We start from the raw sequence: 20,764 nt of genomic DNA, 5'->3' as shown, positions 1-20,764 counted from the left end.
CCTTATTTTTCTCCTTCCCAATACATAATTTTATGGCCAAGGCTGGATTCCCCTTTGAATGTACATTTTCAAAGGCTGTGCTCTTTACTTTTCTCCCCCCCTCTTATCCCCCCCCCCTCTCTCTCTCTCCCTCCCTACCTTCATTTAGTTATTCTCTCCCTTTCAATTCTTGTGCTTCTTTCTCTCTTTTCCCTTCTTTTTTTTGGCCCTCTCCCTTTTCTTTTTCTATTTTCCCTTCTTTACCCTCTCCTTTCCATTCTCTTCGTCCTTTTTCTTTCTCTCGCTCCCCTCTCCTTTCACCCGATTTGACGTTTTGACAAGTCTGTTCTGGGGCCCGTTGCAGAAAGAGTTGCAATCAATTGCAACTCAAAAAATCATGCGCAACTTGATTTTCAACCAATCAACAGCGTGCATTTTGGACTTGCGATTGATTTTTTTGACTTGCGTTTAAAGACAACCCTTTCTGCAACGGACCCCTGGTCGTCTTCTGGAGAATGGTTGTAGAAAACACTTGTCGAAACATCCAGTTTGAGTTGTCCTTTTCAGGACCAACCAGGGTGACCAGATTTCACAAAATGAAATACGGGACAATTGACAAACGAAGATCAACAAAAAGCCACACAAAGTGTTAGACTTGTGAAAAAAAAAGAATTGGAAGGGAAGGTGAACGAAAGAATGAAGGATAGAAAGAAAAGAGATGATTGAGAAGGAAAGAATATAAAGGAAAACGGAAAAAACAGAAAGTTAGAACAAAAGAAGGACGAAAGAAATAATTAAAGAGATAAAAAAAAAGGTTTCCGTCATTCTCTGAAATGAAGAAAGAAAGAAAGAACGAAAGAAAGAACGAAAGAACGAACGAACGAAAGAAAGAAAGAAAGAAAGAACGAACGAACGAACGAACGAAAGAAAGAAAGAAAGAAAGAAAGAAAGAAAAAGAAGGAGCAAAGAAATAATGAAGGAAATAAACATGTTTCCCTCATTCTTTGAAAGAAAGAAAGAAGAAAACTGGAAGGAAAAAAGGGAAAGAAATAAATAAAGAAAGAAAGGAATAAAGAGCGGAAGGGAGGAGAGAACGAAAAAAGATAAAATAATGGAAGGAGAGAAAGAACGAAAAGAAACAGAAGCCAAGGTAATTATAAGGAAAGAAAGAATGAATGAAATAAAAAAAAATATTTGATAAAGAAGGAAAGTAAGAGAAAGAAGGAAAGAAAGAAAAATGAACAGAGAGAGAGAAAAGAAAACGTCTAGGAAAGAAAGATAGGAAATAAATATAGATGGAACAAAAAAGGCAAGCAGAAAGGATAGGGTATATATAAAAGAAAGAAAAAGAGAAAAGTTCAAACTTCAAGTAAACAAAAAAATCCAATCATCTAATAAAAATCATAATTTTATTTGGTGTTTTTAAAAATGTATTCTTAAAATTTAAAAAATAAAATGTTTTAGAAATGAATAAAATTTCAAAGTGAAACATATTGTCAAACTTAAAAATTAGATGTAACATCGCGGCATCGTACACACCAAGACTCAAAACGAAAGCTGAAACAACTATAGATCTATGAAAAGTCAATAACTTGTTCCTCTGATTACATCTCCAAATCATTAATCTGAGAATCCATAGTATAATTTTAAGAATTTCCCACCGATTTTGTGATTATTTTGGTGGAAAAACTGTTTATCATGTGAGATTGTTTGCACCATTGAGAATTTGCTCCGATCCTACATGCCTAGCTGTAGCCTGTCACACACAGGCAGGAGCTAGGCCAGTTCGTTTGCAATCAATGTATCGGGTTATCAAGAGATCACTGCAGAACTTGCAAAAGTTTACAGTTATCGATTTAATTGTTGTCCCTGCTTCGTCAGCTGTTGGTTATCTAATGAAAATTTGTCACTTTTAAAACTACATTTTGTTCAATATTCTGAAATACGGGACAAATAGGCGTCCCCAGGAAGGGTTTGTCGGGACGCCGGGACAAAGGAGCAAAATAAGGGACAATCCCGGGAAATACGGGACGTCTGGTCACCCTGGGACCAACACCTGCCCACAAAGAAGACTCAGGGTACTGTGAAACCTCTATCTACACTCATTAATGCTCAGGACATCCCCCCCCGGTCACAGTCGGCTTGTCCCCTCTCGCACACACAAGCCAATCAAAAAGGAACAACAGGGGTCACTTTCACAAAGGGTTACAACTCATAACTTTGGTAACAGGGCTAAGCATCCAATCACAATGAAGGTTACCATGGTAGTTACAATAGCAATGTTGCAATAGTTCTAATTCTTTGTGGAACAGACCAAGATAGATTGTACACCAGCCCACACTTACACTAAAACACACTAAAACAAACACAACCTCCATGCAATCAATGACAATGATACACGATTTTGATTATCTCTATTTCTTCTTCAAATGACCATAATACATTCTAACTATCATACATTGAAATATTAAGGTAATTTTTTTCGCCACAAGGCACTGATTGGGCAATGTGATCTATTTTATGTGCACATTGGATGTGCAATACCTTTAAAAGAGAGTAGCCAGGTTTCATTATACATGTAATAGTAATCGACTTTGCCAAGAAAATATATCATTTCATAGCTATAATTAAATGCTTGAGGGCATAGGCAGCCCAGATCAATCTGGGGGTAACAAAAACATTATCATGTCAAGCAGGGCCTGGGTACATATAAATTTAATATTCATCATCGAAATATGACTAAGGGGTCAAGGTGAAAAAAGCTAAATCCTGCTTTTTTTTATTAGGATATAGGAGAAAAGGAACATTAAAACGGGAATATCTTTGTGGTGAGAAGATAATAAAAAATTTTCACTCAAAATCCCCCTTACTCCACAATGTATGAGCTTGACTCTTTGGAATATAGAAAATTACCATCAAATTCTCACAGAATATATATAAATTTTACATCACAATAAAGCTATTTACAGCCAATGGTGGTTACTTTTTATACAAGACTATAACATCGATATGAAATGTACAAATTTTATATACAATATGATATAACAATGCATTATGAATCACTAAATGGTCCGTTAACCATATTCATTAATCAAAGTGAACAACTGGCCATTTTCAATTTAATTTGCCACATGCAATTCACATAATTGGAGTATTCTTTAAGAATTCTCAACCATATTTTCTACAATTTAATAACATTAGTGATATAATATCAGTTTACATCTTGGAAAAAATTTGTGTTTTTTGTAAATCAAGCAAAATATTCAGCATTATACTTTTTTCTCTTTTGATTCAAATCAACTTTTTGTTGGGTTGGTCTTGTCCTTAAGTGAATCTTTGTCCAACATCTGGGTCCTGTCTTACAGTTACGATTGATCCAATCGATCATAATTCTATGGAAATCCATCAGTGTCATAATTTTTTCAACAGGAAATTTGCACAATGTCCTTTGTAAACAAAGAGAAGCACAGTGAAATTTTAAGAAAACAATGAATGCATGAATAGTTGAAAAATATTTTGAACAAACCTGCATACTAGATGTTGATGTTTCTTGCCGTCCATAGTTGTGATTGATCGGATCAATCGCAACTCTTTGTAAGACGGGGCCCAGAGATAAGTGAAGAGCAGTTATTTCAAGAACCTGAATACAAACAAGGCCGAAATGGCATTCAAGCACACATACATTCTCAATCACATTTCATCAAAGCTGCTATTACACCTATCTATCGTAGGCTAAAGCTATCTCTGTTGCTTTAGGAACAGATATAGCACAAATCTAAAATAAGCAGAATCAGCAAACACATCCCTATTTTTTAATCTTTATCCCCATTCCTTCAAACTTCTGAATAAGGGAAGATTAAGAACATCACAAGCAAAATGTGAAGAGATTAAATCAAGAAGACGATGCCTTCAGAAACCATGATCTGATTGTCGTCTTGCATCTTAGAGAGGGCACTGTCTATCTCGGCTTTGCTAAATGGTGCTTCTTTATGTTCGGTAGTAAGGGCTTCAGATATTTGAGTCATCGGGATCGACTGGGCATGCGTTGCTTCAAAGGTCTTGTGCACGGTAGATTTGAATAACTTCAACCTGTTGAAACAAAGGGGGAAAAAACAATCAATTGCGGACTGATTAATAATAATAAGACATTTCATCAACAAATTAGTACTCTAAAAAAGAACATGAAACAAACTTTGTACATTAACCATGTTAATGTTCTATTATCTCTGTTTCTGATTAATATATTTTACCTCATTTATGTTCTATTATCTAATTCTGATGTAGGCCTATTTGTATTTCAAGTGGGAAATACTTTTTTTCTTTGCACTAATCTGTCCACCTATGGCACAGGAGGAAAGGAAAGGCTAAATGGAAAGATATCGTGAGGAAGGAAAGCGGTAAGGTTTGTTCTGGACTGAAAGGAAGCTCAAGACAGAATGAAAGTGGAAGGAGGGAGTGTTATTATGGTGTAAGAGTCGTTCATCCTAATAAGAGGGAAAATGCCGAGTGGAATAAATGGTGATGACGTACCTTTGAGGGTCAATAGTTGTCTGTGTGTCCTGTGAATCATCGGTGTCCATAGGTTGAGTTTGGGATGAATCCTGGCTTAACGAAGGACGCTTACGAGGCGTTGGCATCACTAAGAAAAATAAGAGATAACAGAATGTCATCTAAAGCCAATAAAACCCAACAGCCTTGTACTGGCCTATTTAGCGGTCTCTCTCAGTATTTTTTTCTCTTTTTAAATAGACGTTTGAGCATTTATTTTACATGTTTAGTAATTAGATGTTAGGAAATTACAAAGATCATATCCTGATCCTAACCCTAACCCATACCCTTTCCAATTCTATGCTTGCAGTCTTTTCAAATAAATAAGACAAAAAAGTATGCATATAGATTATTTAGATTTGGCATCCAATCAAATTTTTACTTAAGATCTGTACATTTCTTAATAATTAACACACTTTTAGCTTCTATCCTTCACACAACTATTTCAGGGAAGTTGCATTATTATGATCTAGTAATGAAATGGAATGGTGACATGCACTTTTGGGGGGATTTTCCAAAACCATATGGGCTTTCAAATGCACAATGCTCTTGCAGATGGAAAAAAAAACCACATTAAAACATGTGTATATCTCACCCTGGTTTTAACAATATGACTGAAAAAAAAAAAGTTACCTGAAATTACATTGATCCAATAACCAAATTTGTGCAAGATTTATGAAATAGAAACATAGAGATGATTTTTCTCAATAAATAACGATTTTGTAAAAAAAAATTGTATCGTAATTTTTAAAGAAAAAATTACTCTTATTTCAATTGCAAAAACGCACTAAATACGCCAAAAACGTACTGGTTGGCAGCTTTGATTACAGCAAACCTTCTTACCTTCATCATCACCAGATTCTTCGTAGCTATCAAAGTCATAAGGATCTTCCTCTCCCTCTGCTCCTGCAGGCCTCTCTTTCCTCTGTGCTCCCTTCTTTTTGCGTCTGTTGGCATAGAATTGATTCATACAGACTGATTATTATTATTTGTCACCTTGGAAGATGAAACGCAAACTGAATCGCATTGACCCGCATGTCTCTCCTCAGAATATAACTTTCTTGCAAAAAGAGAAGGGCCCGTCTTTTTTTTTCAACGAAAAATAACAAAAAAAAAACAATGGTGACCCATGTGAGCACACTCATTCATTTCATAAACAATTCTGGGGTTTTCATTGACGGAGATTGCATTTTCAGACGTTTTCCTCAAATGCATGGGATTTAATATTTCACCATTTTATAATCATTTGTTATCAACCAACTTTCATGATCATCACTTCACCATTTCGAATCTGTTGGGTTTAATGAATTTCTGTCTCTCTAGATGTAAAGATAACAGCCGTTGCATTTCTTTTTTTGACAAGAATCATGCAGACACCATACCTCTGTTTCTTTTCCTTTTTGGCCTCTTCGTCATCCTCCGAGCCACTGTCGCCCTCTTGTGGCCTCTTCCTCTTCTTTTCTAGAACCTGACAAAATCAAAATATTAATATCATTATAGCTTATTGACAAAAAACTTGAATAAATGATAATTGGAAACATGAAATTTCATGACGAAGCTTGTCAGAAACAAATTAATTTCACTAAGATTGTCAAAGTTGATAAACTAAAAATTCTGAAAACTTTCATGATTCTGTGACCCAGAGGGTTTCATAAAGTCGTTGGTTAGTTGGGAATGACTGGTGACCTTTTTTAAGAACACCAACGGAAATCTGGTATGTATCACTTACAAGAAAGAATCTCCAGTTGTTTGTAAAGTCTCTTGTAAATTAAGAACAGCTTTACGAAACACCCACTTAGTGAGGAATGTAGTCATAACCTTGCCTTATATCTCCACTCATGAGCAGTTCAAATCACTTTCAAGTAATCACGATTGATAGGTCAAGAAAACCATATTATGCGACTGAATAATTGATGCATGTACATGCTGGGCCTCACCCACAAGGATCAGTTGACTTCTACAAGTCCTGCATCAGTATGATTTGTAAATCTTTGTGACTGTAAATCTTTAATGTTGCCGATGAATTTAATTCAAATAAAAAAAACCTAAATCAAGATCACCTGTTTACAAAGACCTTAAATGGTCTTTATTGACAGGTTCCACAGTAAACAGTCCCACCTACCTTCTTGAAGATGGCAAACTGAACAAGTTGAATGGCTGCTTCAGCATCCTGAAGATCAACAGTCTTGCTCATACGAGCTTTGGCGTGGGCCGTGGAGAGGCGGATCAAGGTCTCAAGTGAACGGGCCGTTACAGGAGCAGTCTAGATCAAAACATCAAACCATCAACAAGGTGTTTAAACCTTCCATATCAACATTCAAGATCTTTGAGCACAGCTCGGAAAAAGCTACATTTTTGAGACCTGGCAATAGCAGCAACATATTGTCTGAAAAACGTCTCCTTATTCATGTAGAGAACAGTTTTTAAGCAAAAGAAGGTTGTTCATAGCAATAACTTTAAAGCTAAGTTTTTTTCAGTTTCTCAAGATATGAAATTTAATCAGCCTAACATGAAATACAATACAAATGGTTAAGGGCTGAAAATGCAATGTTTCGGGTAATGTTCATAACTAGTGCAGACAGGCTGCTTTGCTAATACCCTTGACAAAGTAACTGTGTTGTAATCAGCTAAGGAATTGAGAGAGTGACAGAACTTAAGATAAAATTTGCACTCAGTAAATGAACAAATAGAATCCAATTCTACATTTCAAATATTATGAAGGAATGTATCCATTCTGCTGAATAAAGCACCTGTTTTCATATAAATTACAGCTTACTGCAATCTTTAAAAAAATTGTTTTACAAACCTTGAAATATTTCATGACATAAATGAACAGAACTTTAGATACCTTAGCAATGTTGTTAGCAGTGGCATCTTGGCTGCGAAGTTTAGAGTATTCATCTGCGATGCAGTCAGCTGCTTCTCTCGTCAACTGAGGCTGCATTCCTTTAGCAATGTGGATGTACTTCCTCATGAATTCCATGCTTACATACTTTTGCCTGAAAATATATAAAATGATACATTTTTTACACCCATTCATTGTCCAATATCCACTGAAAGAATTCAACCATTTCATTGTCGTGTATATCTATAAGAGTTAAAGATTTTCAGACAGTACATATTCAAATGGTGTTTAATAAATTTCTTTCAAAAAGTATACTCTCCTAAAATTAAGAAATTGACAGAACGTGCAACATACAGATTGAACCACTATAAAAAAATAAGTGGGTGGCCTTTTGCCTCAAAATTCTACAACTCACAAACAAAAATTGAAGAAAAATATTTTTTTTTCAGTCAAATGAAACAGTTGGGTCGCCCTGATTGTAACACAAATCCATAATAATAATGACCTTTAACCTTTGACCTCCATACCCCTAAACATTCACTTTATTGTTACTCACATAGGCATACACGATCCGAATATAAAGTTGATCCATCAGTAGGTTCTTCAGTCATTGTGAGAACAAAAATGGTATGTACAGACAGACAGACAACCTGGAAACATGTTGCCTCATCACAGGTGGGCACAGGAATACAAAAAATATCACCCCAACAGGATTGAACAAATCATCCCAAAAAGATGTACTTACTTCTTTCTTGCACCATGGAGTAGTTTATCATGCTTGTCAAAGACTTTAGTTTCTTGCTTCTCTTCTTCGATAGCATCAGGGTCATTGGTAGCCAAGAACTCAACTGAACTACCAAGTGGCATCGCTGCATTAGAAAGAAACGGATGGCCATTACATTAATTAAGTGAACACTTAGTTACGAAGAATGTGAATAGCATTTCTATATAAAGGTAGGTGAGAAGAGCACAGTTGATTAAATGCTTTGCTAAAAGGCATAAGAACCATGACTAGGGATAGAACATTGGACTTTCTTCTAGTTGGTGCCTTGCATCATTTGAACTTCACACCTCCACAATTCTAAAATTTGCATGAATGGGTAGGTTTTGAGGGTTTTCCAGATTTAAAAAAAAGTCATGTTCGTTATCACATCTGTAAACGGCTTGTTTAATTCATGATGCAACAATTCAGGCAATTTACAATCCTTGCAGTCTTACTTTGATGTCATCCTCGCACACTAATACTCAAGAGATTTAATCCAACCATCATTTGGTATAAAAAATGCTTAATGTCATATTCCTTATTGATAGAATGGTCTAATTAATTATGTCTTGCTTTTTTCATTTGGTATTCCCATCATTTTGACTTTACCTTTGAAAGGCTTTATGTCTTGTGTCGATTCTGTCGCTTTCTGTTGTTATTGTTCTGTTTATCATGATGTAACCTTACTTTCATTTTCATTTTTTTAACATTGTACTGTATTTTATCAGACTTTGGAAATGTGGGATTACAACAAATGGGATTAGGCCAATTGGGATAAGGCCAACTGGGACAAGACTAATTGGGATAAGGCCAAATGGCATTAGACCAAAAAGAATTAAACCAAAAGGGATTACACAAAAATGGATTAGACAAAAGGGATAAGACAAAAAAGGATTGGACTAAGTGGGATCGGACTAAGTGGTATTGGACTAAGTGGGATTCGACTAAGCAGGATTCGACTGAGTGGGATTCAACTGAATGGGATCCGACCAAATGGGATTAGGCTAAATGGGATTACACTAAATGGGATTAGACTACCGTATCTTCCGGTGTATTAACCGCGCCTTTTTTCCCGCTTTATAATCCTGAAATAATGGGTGCGGTTTATACACAGAAACAACAAAGTTTCGTCGGAAAATTGACTACGTTTTGTCGGTAATATAACCTTCAAGTGAACCAACAATAATATAGAATATTTAATGTATAATTATTTGTTGGTTACTAAAAATAGGGAGTATATTTTGCGAAGTTTTCTTCGAAAATCTTCTTTGTAAAGATTGTTTTATATTATTTATTTAACTACTATCAATTTAAAAATGTTTTCCAAAAAAAACCTGATTGTTTTGTGATGAAAACTTTTTTTTTTCCAACTAAAATTGCATGGGAAATGCTCTTCAATAGACATGTTTTCGTAATCGATCGTAATCGGTTATTAAAAAGGCAATAAATAATGTCCTTCATTCTTTATTTCTCTAGTTTTTCTTTCAATATTAAAAAAAAAAACTATCCCTTTTTATACCATAATTTTGATATTAAAAAATGCCATTTTATGGTCACCTTTTCCTTAAAAAAACATGTTTTTTTTGTAATGAAAACTTATTTTTTTACACCTAAAAAGTGCATTGAAAATGCTTTACAATAGGCATGTAATCGTAATCGATCGTAATCGTAATCGGTTTGAAAATAGGCAATAAAAAATGTCCTCTATTCTTCATTTTTTCTCCCTCACTTTATCTCAACATTTTTGTTTTCTTTTTCTGTTTTTAGGCTATAAGTTTGATATATAATACTGCCATTTCATTTTTTTTTTCTTTATTCTACAAAGAAATAATTAATATTCTTTGAAAAATAAAGTTCAAGAATGTAGTAACCATTTTTTAAAATACAAAAATTAGTAATATATCTTTTGGTCTGTCAAGAAATTATAAGTTTAATTTGCTCATCCAAATAATACCAAACTCGGTTGCCAATTTTTTTTTTTTTGAGCCTCCCGACTTAGGGGTGCGGTTAATACACGGCCGCGGTTTATATTCCGAAAAATACGGCAGATGGGATTACACTAGGTGGGAATACTTACCATCTCCATCCTGCTCTCCCGATTGTCTGTATCGATGCATCCTAAGGACGTGATCTGAGATCTTACGATCATGTTCAGGATCCATCTAATAGAACACGAGAAAAGAGTTTATGGTGACATAAGAGCAAGATTTACATAGTATTTTTGCCAGAGGATGTGAAGCACGCAGATAACCTTTTAATTTCAATTGTTCCCTTTTCTTTTCTTTTTTTCGTTCATTACTTTAAAAATCCTGGGGGTGAGGAAATCGCTTCCCTAATCCACCCCACTCCCCCTTGGGTCTAACTTAATTTCTTTGTTATGATTGGATACTGACCTGGTCAAGAACAATAAAGATGACATCAAAACGAGAGAGAAGAGAGTCTTGTAGGCCTATGTTCTCCATGGGTGTCTTATACTGGTCATACTAAAAAACACAGAGCAAATTACAAAAAAAAAAATTAAGAATGCGTATAGATAATTTAATGAAACTACTTTTAAATCATTCATCCAAGACAAATACTTTTTCTTTTGAATAATTTTGATTTTGTTTGATGAACTCTTGAGAGTTCCTACCCCAATTAAAGAAATCTTGAGGGTTAAACGAGACATGGCTCCAAGAAAAATTTCATTGTCAATTTAATACTGGCACAGTTGTTGCTTGGTTACTCAAATTTCATCGTACTTTAAAAAAATTTGTTTGGCATAATTTTTTTTTTAATCGGTTATAGCTGTTTCAAGGAAAAATCAGCATAATGTTGAGCCAAGCAATACAATGCAATATTTGCAATCGATTGCAGATATTCCATTGCAGTTTTATGATTGATAAGTTTTAGCTGAAGAAAATCAGATTATATTCCTTGTTGGAGGAAGCAGATCAGCAATCAATCAGAAATTTACAATTAATTGCAAGCAAATAATTGAGTATCTGAATATAAAAACGGCCAAGTCCAATTTTTGGCGAAATTGAGTTAAATATGGGAAATATAAAATGACCCATCTTGTGTATAAATGATAAATCTGAAATCTCAGAAATGCCTTAAATAAAGAAAAAATCTGGTGTGAGTGTACGTCAAGGACTTGGGCTTTTGTTACATTCTTATCAAAGAGCCCTCTCTCTTACTTCTACGACTTACTACCGAAGTCTACCATGGATATGAATGTAAGAATGACCAAGTATATATGATTCTAAAAACGACCCAAGTCCACCAGACAAAACGGCCCCACCAACAAGTAACATGAATATTAATATTCATAAAAAATGTACACTTTAATTTGTTTTATGATGCTCTTGATGTCTTTTTGGGACCCAAAATAGACTAGCAATTGATGCAAAATATTTTGCAACAACCCATTATTCACAATAACATCATTGTGAAACACCCCCAGAATGATGTAACTTACCCGTCCATAAACAGGGTTTGCAGCTGCTAATACACTACACCTAGCGTTGAGCTTGGCATGGATACCCGCCTTAGCGATGGTGACACGCCCCTGTTCCATTACCTCATGTATAGCCGTACGATCTTGATCACTCATCTAAAAAATTACAATCAACAAAATGAATCCATCAATTGAAGGGCAACAATAGCCAACACAATTTCCTTTTTAGCTATGAAGCTGAACACTTTGTTTCCCACTTAATGGTGAATGACGTTCATATTTGCAGATGCTATTTCAGGCTTTCATCAAAATTGAATTAAACGAGAAAAATTATATAAATATGCATATTTTTTAATCGTTTCATTGTGAGAAGTACATAAGCAGGTTCTTGGCAATTACATAATATTCTACCCTCTCGTCATTTTCTCAAATTAATACAAATCACAAGCACTACTTTATAAAACACTTTTTAAAGAGAGTCCTTTAAATGATCTTATTACCTTGTCAAACTCATCAATGCAGACTACTCCACGATCAGCAAGTACCATAGCACCAGCCTCGAGACGACGCTCACCCGTTTCTTGGTCTGTGGTAACAGCGGCGGTGAGACCAACACCGGATGAACCTCTTCCAGTTGTTGGAATGGCTCTCGGTGCGGTGTGCAGAACATACCTACAAATTAACGAAATCAAAGGCAATCATTTGGGTGCAGTGTACAGAATGTATTTACAAAACATCAACATCAAAGAGATTCCTTTTGGTGCAGTGTGCAGAATGTACCTATCAATTAACATCAAAGACCATATCATTTTACCTTGAGATGACCTTTGACCCCATCATCTTCAACAACACACACGTGGTGTTACCCATGCAATGATCATGATTTTATATACTTAGTGTGGACACAATTGATGCAGAAATAAAGAAATGAAAGTCGAAAATACAGACCCTAAACAGAATTTTTGTAACAGATTACTAGTAACACCCCTACAAGAAAAGCGATCACTAGGTCTCTGCCCAAATTCATTCAGGTGCCACAAAAACAGACCAGGAGCTCTCCATTTCCAACTAGTTGTGCTTTAATAAAAAGTATGAGATACTTACCTCAACATCTGTGACTTGGCTGTGGATGGGTCTCCAATTAATAATACATTGATGTCACTGGAAAGAAAAAAAAATATTGTTTTAGGGCTTATTCATACATAGGTCATGCATAATGGGATAATTTTTCCTGCAGCTGTATCTAGAATTCATCAATAAATACCATCAATTTGTGGTTTATAGGTGGATAGTTTACCAGACTGTTAAGAAAACATGAGTGCTTCTTAGAAAGGACTAAGAGGACCTAGATGGCTTTAAGTCCTCCCAAGGAATTCATTTCTGAAAAATCCTGTAGACAGGTAGTAAAGATACGTGCAAGTGCTCTTCCGTCGGTGCTTCGTGTGCCTCTTTCTTAGTCTGCCTTATACAGACCCTAATTTTATCTTTACTCAACAACTGGATCCTGGGAATACTTACCCACGAAGTCTGGTACCATTCTCCAATACTTTCTCCATTCCTCCCAACAGCATGCACAGCACTGCCTTCTTAATGTACTCATGACCGTGGATAGAGGGCGCTAGACTCTTGGCCAACAGCTCAAAGACATCTTCCTTTTTATCCTGGGAGAACTTGCGGATCTTTGCAATGTCTTCTGCGGTGAAGTTTGGAACAGTCTCCTTACTTAGAAGCTGTACGTGGTTGGCTATGATGATGGTTCTGTACATGGAGATGAACGAATTCATCATTTTGTTTTTAATTCATCCAGACATTATTCTCAAGGAAATGACATCCACTGTATACTGTAAATGCGATTCAGCTAAACGGTTATGAATATCACTGATGTACTGGTATTCAATCAAGTACATTTCTTTTTACAATCTTTGTATTGTAATTATCATATTTTTATCCAAATTGCTTGATTGTATAGCAGATTTCAATAATTTTACAAACCAAACATGAAAAACATAATTCATCCTAAGATTCAATTTTTCAGCTTGATCTAAAAAATTTAAACAAGCATCATGTCCAAAACTTGAAAGCTTCCATATGAAGGGAGGGAAACCTATCTAAAAATTATTTCAAATTGAAGACAAAAGATATATCTGCCAAATAAATTATATAATATATTAATATATATGATATATTATAATATCATACAATTACAAATAATTATGTCAAAATCATATGGGTTTGCAGCTCTGATAAATTGTAATGTCCCATGGGAGAAGTCTATCGTTCACTCAACAAGGTGTATTCCATGGTATTCCCTTTTGAGGTATTCATTTTTAAGAGGGAAGTAAAAGCTATTCATAAGATGATTATGCTACTTTTTTTAAGAGATCGGTCTAAGTGCACCCCCATCTTAAATTAATAGTGGACATAAGAGGTCATTTGGAACATGACCTAACCACGAATTGCTTGTAAACCAAGGAATATATCATTACCTGAATGTGCCGTTAGTGTAACTACCTTGCTTGTTTGGGAGGCACCGGAATGTACCAATGATTTGGACTCGGTCACCGGGCTGAAACAAGAAAAAGAAATATGGTTACCATTCACAAATATTTCAGCAACTACAATTGTGAAGAAAATATGAATAACCTATATTAGTTATTTTAGGCCTAAAAAATGTTCTGTTGCCCTCATAAGTTCAAAATCGAAAAGTTGGGTCAGTCAGTGTTTTTTTTTTTCTCTAATACCTGCATGGGATGATTTCTAAATGCAGTGAAACATGTCAAAATGCATATTAAAGTGGTTGATTTTTTTTTAGCCACCGAACAAAATTTTGAGCAAAGTCTTTGCCCAAATCTGATATCATCTCATAAAAAAATAGTGATCTTGATTTCCACATTTTATGGTCGGTCGGATGAGGGCAATATTCACATACACCTTTAATAAATTTCACTGAGAGATAGTCTGCAATGTATTTACATGTTCATATTGTATATTGTTTCAAATGTTTAATTCATAAAACATATACATGTAGAGCACATAGTGACAAGTGTATTAGGCACTTGATCATATCTTATACATATTCATGTATCATGGATGTACATCATTCTATGTATAAAATACTGGCTGTGGGGCAGAAGACTTCATACCACAGTTATTCTGTTCAATCTTTCTGTCCCTGGCACTTGAGTGGCTAATCCCTATTATGTATTGTTAATTCTTTGATCTGAATTTTTTGTATTTTTTATGTAATCTTCATTTTGCCAAAAAAGTACTAACAATATTCATGTATGGATGATGTTGATCATCCTAGTAAAAGAATCGCTTTAGAAGTTGATCTGTTGTCTCACAATAAAGAAAACTGCTATTGCCATAACACTTGCAATGACAGTTTCTTTTATCGTGAAACAGACCAACTCCTATAACAAATTTTCATGTCAAATGAAAATAAGATAACGACAGTCTTCTCTTACCTTGCAGACGTCTACCAGATCGTTGTCGACGATGATGTCGACAGACCTCGGAAGCTGGCCAGCAGGAGCTTTCTCAGGCATCTCTTGAATTGTGATGGTCTGATGGTCTTTATACATGGACAGTCCAAACTCTGTCTCAAGGGGGTTACCTTGGTCGTCCTGTCAAGTCAATCATTTGGGAGTGACAATCAGTTTGAAAGCTATGGTGGTCGGGCCCCATCAACACAGATTTCTGACCACCACTTAAGTGTAAAAAAAAACTCATTGCAAAGAATTTTATTTGCCTAAATTTCCGTCTCCAATCTTGTTTTATTTGCACGATTTCGATACGCATTCTCATGTTTGATAAATTTGCCTAATTCATTTACAATATCTATTCATGTATGTAAACTCAAATGGTAGTTACAATAGCAAATTGACCACAGCTCTGTATGTCTTCATGAAACAAGCCATCCCTATGTCTTCAGGAGCCTGTTGCAGAAAAAGTTGCGCTTAAACACAATTAAAAAAATCAAGCGCAAGTCCCAAATACAGGTGCTTCATTGGCTGAAAATCAAGTTCCGCAAGATTTTTTTTGAGTTGCGTTTGATTGCAACTCTTTCTGCAACGGGCCCCAGGTCACTGATTTCTTCAAAACGAAAACTATGACAAAGACACCTATCAGCTCACGCATCAACAAGAGTAATCACCACCAATATTCAGTGTGGTCATTTCTTCAGCTTAGATTTCACAGAGACTGGTTCATGATAACAAACCTGCAGGCAATTTCATATAAAATTTATTGTAGTAACTAATTTGCAGTAACAGATAAAAGCTACTGAAATCCTTATTGGCTGAGAGTAAATTTTGCCATAGAAACTGTTTGTTTGTCATTATAACAAGTCTTTCTGAAATGGGACCCCGATGGGTGTTTCATAAAGCTGTTTGTAAAGTTACGAAAGACTTTACGCACGACTGGAACATGTTCTTAGGTCATAACTCAATTACACAGGGATATCACATAGCACAAGAGAGGATCACCAGTCGTTCGTAAAGTCGTTTGTATCTTACAAACAACTTTATGAAAAACCCACCAGATCTCATTCTACAATGACATGGCCATTTAGCCTTGATTTTAAAGAATTAATGAAATAATCATTGCTGCAACTACATCCCTTTAGCTCTAACATATTGACATACCTTTGTTGGATAGACAGAGCTAGAAGGGAAAGCATCGAGAGAGGTGAGATCGGTGTATTTACGTTCCATCGTCTTACGAGTAGCTGGACAGTAATGGACGCTGCGCACCACCTTGGGTCTAACAAGTGAGCCTGCAAATACAGAAAATTTTGTGATTATTTAATAAAGTTAAAATTGTCAAAGCTATTTCAGTGGTTTCACACTGATGTCATTCAAGTGTGAATGAACAGTAATGACAAAGCAAATCTAATATAGCAAAACAAGTTATACTATTTAAAACAAGAGGATAAAACGATAAAGTATAATTCAAGGTAAATATAGAAATGGTGAACCAAACTAGGTAACATACAAAGAAATAAGGTGGAGTCATTAAAAAATGTTTGCGAATCCCAATATGAAGTATGCCATTATCATCTGTTGTCATTTGCAGAGCTGCCAACCTGAACAAGAACATGATTTCAGTATTTTTAAAGCTGAAAGTGAAAATCAGTATTTTGGCGAGGAAATCAGTATTTTCAAAGAAATACCATAGGACAACACATAAAACTGAAACTTGAGAAATCAGTATTTTGCATGAAACCATCAGTATTCTTATTTTCAGTACTAAATACGGAAAATCCGTACTACTTGGCAGCTCTGCATTTGTGCCTGGGAGGCTGAACCTTCGGATCTCTCTCTCTCTCTCTCCTAATATTACTGATTGGGGTATACAGGTGGACCACTTCTCACAGAGCTCCCCCTTACCTGTGATGGAATTCACTAAGTTTTGAAAATTTGTGTTCCTGCCCCTTTTCACAAAAACTAATTGCATACTTAAAGGGGAATGAAACCTTTGGAACAAATAGGCTTGTGTAGAAACAGAAAAATCAAAGAATAAGAATAAAGAAAGTTTGAGAAAAATCGGACAAATAATGAGAAAGTTATGAGCATTTGAATATTGCAATCACTAATGCTATGGAGATCCTCCCATTGGCAATGCGACAAGGATGTGTGATGTCACTGATGAACAACTTTCCCTTTGGTGGACTATAAAATACCCTCAAAATGTCTCTTTTTGCTTTTTCTTACGATGATACAAACTCTTTATCCACTATGTATTCTTAAAAAATATGTATTACATGCCCTCATGTAGAAAGAACACATGATCTATGGATAGATGTGATAAAAGAGGCAATTCAAGTGAAATATATACTAAAGTAATGGGGGGAGTTGTTCATCAGTGACATCACACATCTTTGTCGCATTGCCAATTTGCTATCTCCATAGCATTAGTGATCGCAATATTCAAATGCTCATAACTTTCTCATTATTTGTCCGATTTTTCTCAAACTTTTGTTGATCTGTTTCTTTGATTTTTCTGTTTTCACACAAGCTATCTTGTTCCAATGGTTTCATTCTCCTTTAATTTTACTCACATTTTGTAACGATACCCTCTACACAAACCAGGTTTCCAAGGTAACTGGCTGCTAGAGTACGCGGAGTGACGTGCTTGGCCCCAAAGCTTCCCTCAAATCCAACAAAGAAGTCGTCGTGCTGCTTGCCGTATGCGGTATCAGCCGACGTGACAAACTCCTTCAGCGCTCGCTGGAGGCAGGCCACCTCTTCGTGGGCTTCATTCAATAGCCTAAAAAGAGCAGAAATTATTAATTGGCATTTGATCTCAAACATTTGTAATTTAAGACAATGGACTGATTGAAAGAGGTTTAACGACACTATCAACGGTGTCTGAATATCAATCTGCAAAGTTATATCAAATGGTAGGATTTTGTTTTCTTAATGTTATTCATATATGATCTATGGATTGAATTACAAAGAAAATGGAGTATACGTTAAACATACTTCACCGGAAAAAAATTCTTACTTTTTTTAAATAGAGTACCATAGTAGTTTCTTCAATGTGCAAATGTTGTGACTCTCCCTTACATTGCTTAAAGTTTCCTCCAAAAGACAATTTCAGTAAAATGCCTTGCCAAAAGGTATAACTTACGACTGGAATTCTGACAGTTTCTTACTTAATATCTAATGGAGAGGAACTCCATACAGCAGTGTAAAACATATCTGAGGAAAAAATTGACAGTGAAGAGTTATAAAGATTTGATTATATTCTTAATCTATCCTCTCCAACTTTGCAGCTAATGAAAAATAGGTCTACTCACCTAGAAGCTCTCTTGGGATACTTTCGTCGGAGGTCATTGATGTTGACAATCAGACGACACTGGTTCTTTGAAATCATGCTCTGAACCTTCTCATGATAGATTCCTTGATCGGCCTATAGATGTAAAATTAAAAGCATATTAGATCCCGGGTACAAAGAGTTGCAATTGATCCGATCAATTGCAATTATGGAAAGTCAGCAAAGTCAACATAGAAACGTGTGTTTGTTCCCCAAAAATTCTAGACATATAAATCCACTGATTTCTTGATAATTTGGTGCGTTCTCTTTTATTTACAAAGGACATTTTGCAAGTTTCCTTGAGAAAAAATTATGGCATTGATGGATTTCCATAGTTCAAAGAAATCGAGAGAATACCAGTACTGAATCCCGAGTGTATTAATATACATGTATTTCTCTATCTGCTCCAATGTTTCAATATGAACTCAAGGGAGGGGGGGGGGGGGCATTTCATGAGAGGACTTTCCACACGTTTTATCTGACAAGTCCCACATTACCGGAGAATTACCATAGTAACAGTGCCTCTCAGCCAGTCAAAATCAAGAAAAGATGTCAGATATGACAACTCGGACAAAACTGTTGATGAAATTCTAGTGGTCATTCCATAAAGGGGCACAGCCGGCCCATGTCCCCCCCCCCCGCCCTCTTTTTGAGGGGCACAATCAAAATTTGTAATGTAAATCTAACTTTTGAACACTATATGTGCCCCCACCCCTTTCCAAAGCAAGGACCTTGTTTTTTGTGAACGAAATGACCTTAAAATTTGGGAGAAAACTTTTTTTGAGCTGGTCAAATTTTCCTCGGGGTAAATGTGCCCCCCTTGTAAAATCCTGGATCTGCCCCTGCCACTGACCACTTTTGAAATCTGTCAAAGTGGCCTCTCAATGGTCAGTGTGTTCAATGCCGATTTTCAAATTTAACCCTAAAGACTGGGGGGCTGAATCAGTCCCCCCTCGATGGTTCTTGAGAGTGAGTGTTTGCCCCCATTGGTTCGGATAGGTGGACCGGAGAGTAGTAGAACTCTAGTGAAGTGTAGAGTCTATACTCTATATCGCGATATGCGTGGTGTACATCGTCTTGGCGAAATAGTACAAAGAGAAATTTGGCGACGTAAACATATAGTGTTAGTGGCAAGTTATCCGTCTTTTCATAATTTTTTTTCATATTTTTTAATGAATTCTTGTTTAAAAATGAAATAAATAGTGTAGAAATGTCATAAATGAAGTTGTTTCCCCATTTATTAACCCAGGGAACTCCCGCTCGCTACGCGGGCGGGAGCCCAGGATCTTACGTGCAATTTGGCATACTCACCTGACAAGCGTGAAGTATGGTCAAAATAATTCTACGAATAAATAGTTAAAACAGAAATCAAGCACTTACCACGATTATATGGATGATGGTCTAACGAGTGGCAGTTTTTCTGACACCTGGGCACAGACTGGAACCTCAAAAAACGAAAAGTTCTCTCCTTCTACCCCCGTCTAAATCGGCCATTTTTGTTAAGAATTGTAACAAAATGGCTGATCGAGATGGGGGTAGAAGGAGAGAACTTTTGTTTTTTGAGGTTCCAGTCTGTGCCCAGATGTCAGAAAAACTGCCACTCGTTAGACCTTCATCCATATATAATCGTGGTAGGCCTAAGTGCTTGATTTCTGTTTTAACTATTTATTCGGAGAATTATTTTGACCATACTTCACCCTTGTCAGGCGAGTATGCCAAATTGCACGTACGATCCTCGGCTCCCACCCGCGTAGCGGGCGGGAGTTCCCTGGGTTACCCATTTATATGATCGACTTGGCCTGGCCTGGCTAGGGCCATATCTTTACCGTTTAGAAGTAATCAAGTAGGGCCTTGAAATCTCTGTCATCTGTGTGCGAAAGTTTTTTTTTTTTTGGTGGTAGGCCTACACGTACAAGAATGAGAAGGAATTCCTGACCCCGTGGAGAGTAAGCATACGCAAGTAAATCAAAAGTAAATCAAAATCAAATTCAATTTTTCAATCTGTTTCAAGCAACTTAATTACTTCCACTGTTCCATCCATCCATCAACAACAATAAAAAACTTCCAACAAAATTCATCATTCAAACTTACATCATCGTCCAGAAATTCCAGATATTCTCGCTGGTAATCCCTCAACTGCTGATCAATGTCGGTATCCATGATTTAGCTCGGAAGTTACTTTTAAACTGAGGGAAATGTGACAGAAATTGGAAGAAGTCCACACTTCATGCATGTAAACAAAGAATATCTGCACCAGTGCAGTGTAGTTTAAATGCCCGCGATCTTGATCTTATGCACAAAACACGTCACATGAACGTACATCGCACACAATTTTCGCGCCACGATCAACATGTGATTGATCAACCCGCGG

At 36.0% G+C, this 20,764-nt stretch overlaps 1 protein-coding gene across 1 annotated transcript; it reads right to left on the bottom strand.

Annotated features, from left to right (window-relative positions):
* Nucleotides 1-3,427: 3,427 nt before the first annotated feature.
* Nucleotides 3,428-20,673, bottom strand: LOC121417246 (zygotic DNA replication licensing factor mcm3-like). The gene is made up of 19 exons (XM_041610891.1): nucleotides 20,485-20,673; nucleotides 18,377-18,489; nucleotides 17,636-17,844; nucleotides 16,221-16,351; nucleotides 15,042-15,200; nucleotides 14,061-14,140; nucleotides 13,093-13,332; nucleotides 12,679-12,735; nucleotides 12,075-12,246; nucleotides 11,596-11,730; nucleotides 10,529-10,618; nucleotides 10,213-10,297; nucleotides 8,118-8,241; nucleotides 7,376-7,526; nucleotides 6,650-6,790; nucleotides 5,910-5,995; nucleotides 5,371-5,474; nucleotides 4,510-4,618; nucleotides 3,428-4,068 (listed from the first exon to the last, which is right to left on the bottom strand). The coding sequence occupies exons 1-19, from the start codon at nucleotides 20,551-20,553 to the stop codon at nucleotides 3,867-3,869; spliced, it is 2,457 nt and encodes an 818-aa protein (XP_041466825.1). The 5' UTR covers nucleotides 20,554-20,673; the 3' UTR covers nucleotides 3,428-3,866.
* Between the last annotated feature and the right edge of the window lie 91 nt (nucleotides 20,674-20,764).

Source organism: Lytechinus variegatus, chromosome 1 (genome assembly GCF_018143015.1).
Source record: "Lytechinus variegatus isolate NC3 chromosome 1, Lvar_3.0, whole genome shotgun sequence".
Lineage (NCBI taxonomy): Eukaryota > Metazoa > Echinodermata > Echinoidea > Temnopleuroida > Toxopneustidae > Lytechinus > Lytechinus variegatus.
This window is presented reverse-complemented; position numbering and strand designations above follow the sequence as displayed.

What these genes read in the sequence shown, in the direction of transcription:
- LOC121417246 (XM_041610891.1), bottom strand. Translation starts at nt 20,553, where the DNA reads ATGGATACCGACATTGATCAGCAGTTGAGGGATTACCAGCGAGAATAT. An exon ending in CTCCATGGTGCAAGAAAGAA is followed by an intron (nt 7,527 to 8,117) that starts GTAAGTACATCT and finishes ATATATTTTCAG; the next exon opens with GCAAAAGTATGTAAGCATGG. An exon ending in AGTTTGCCATCTTCAAGAAG is followed by an intron (nt 5,996 to 6,649) that starts GTAGGTGGGACT and finishes TGATTTTGTCAG; the next exon opens with GTTCTAGAAAAGAAGAGGAA.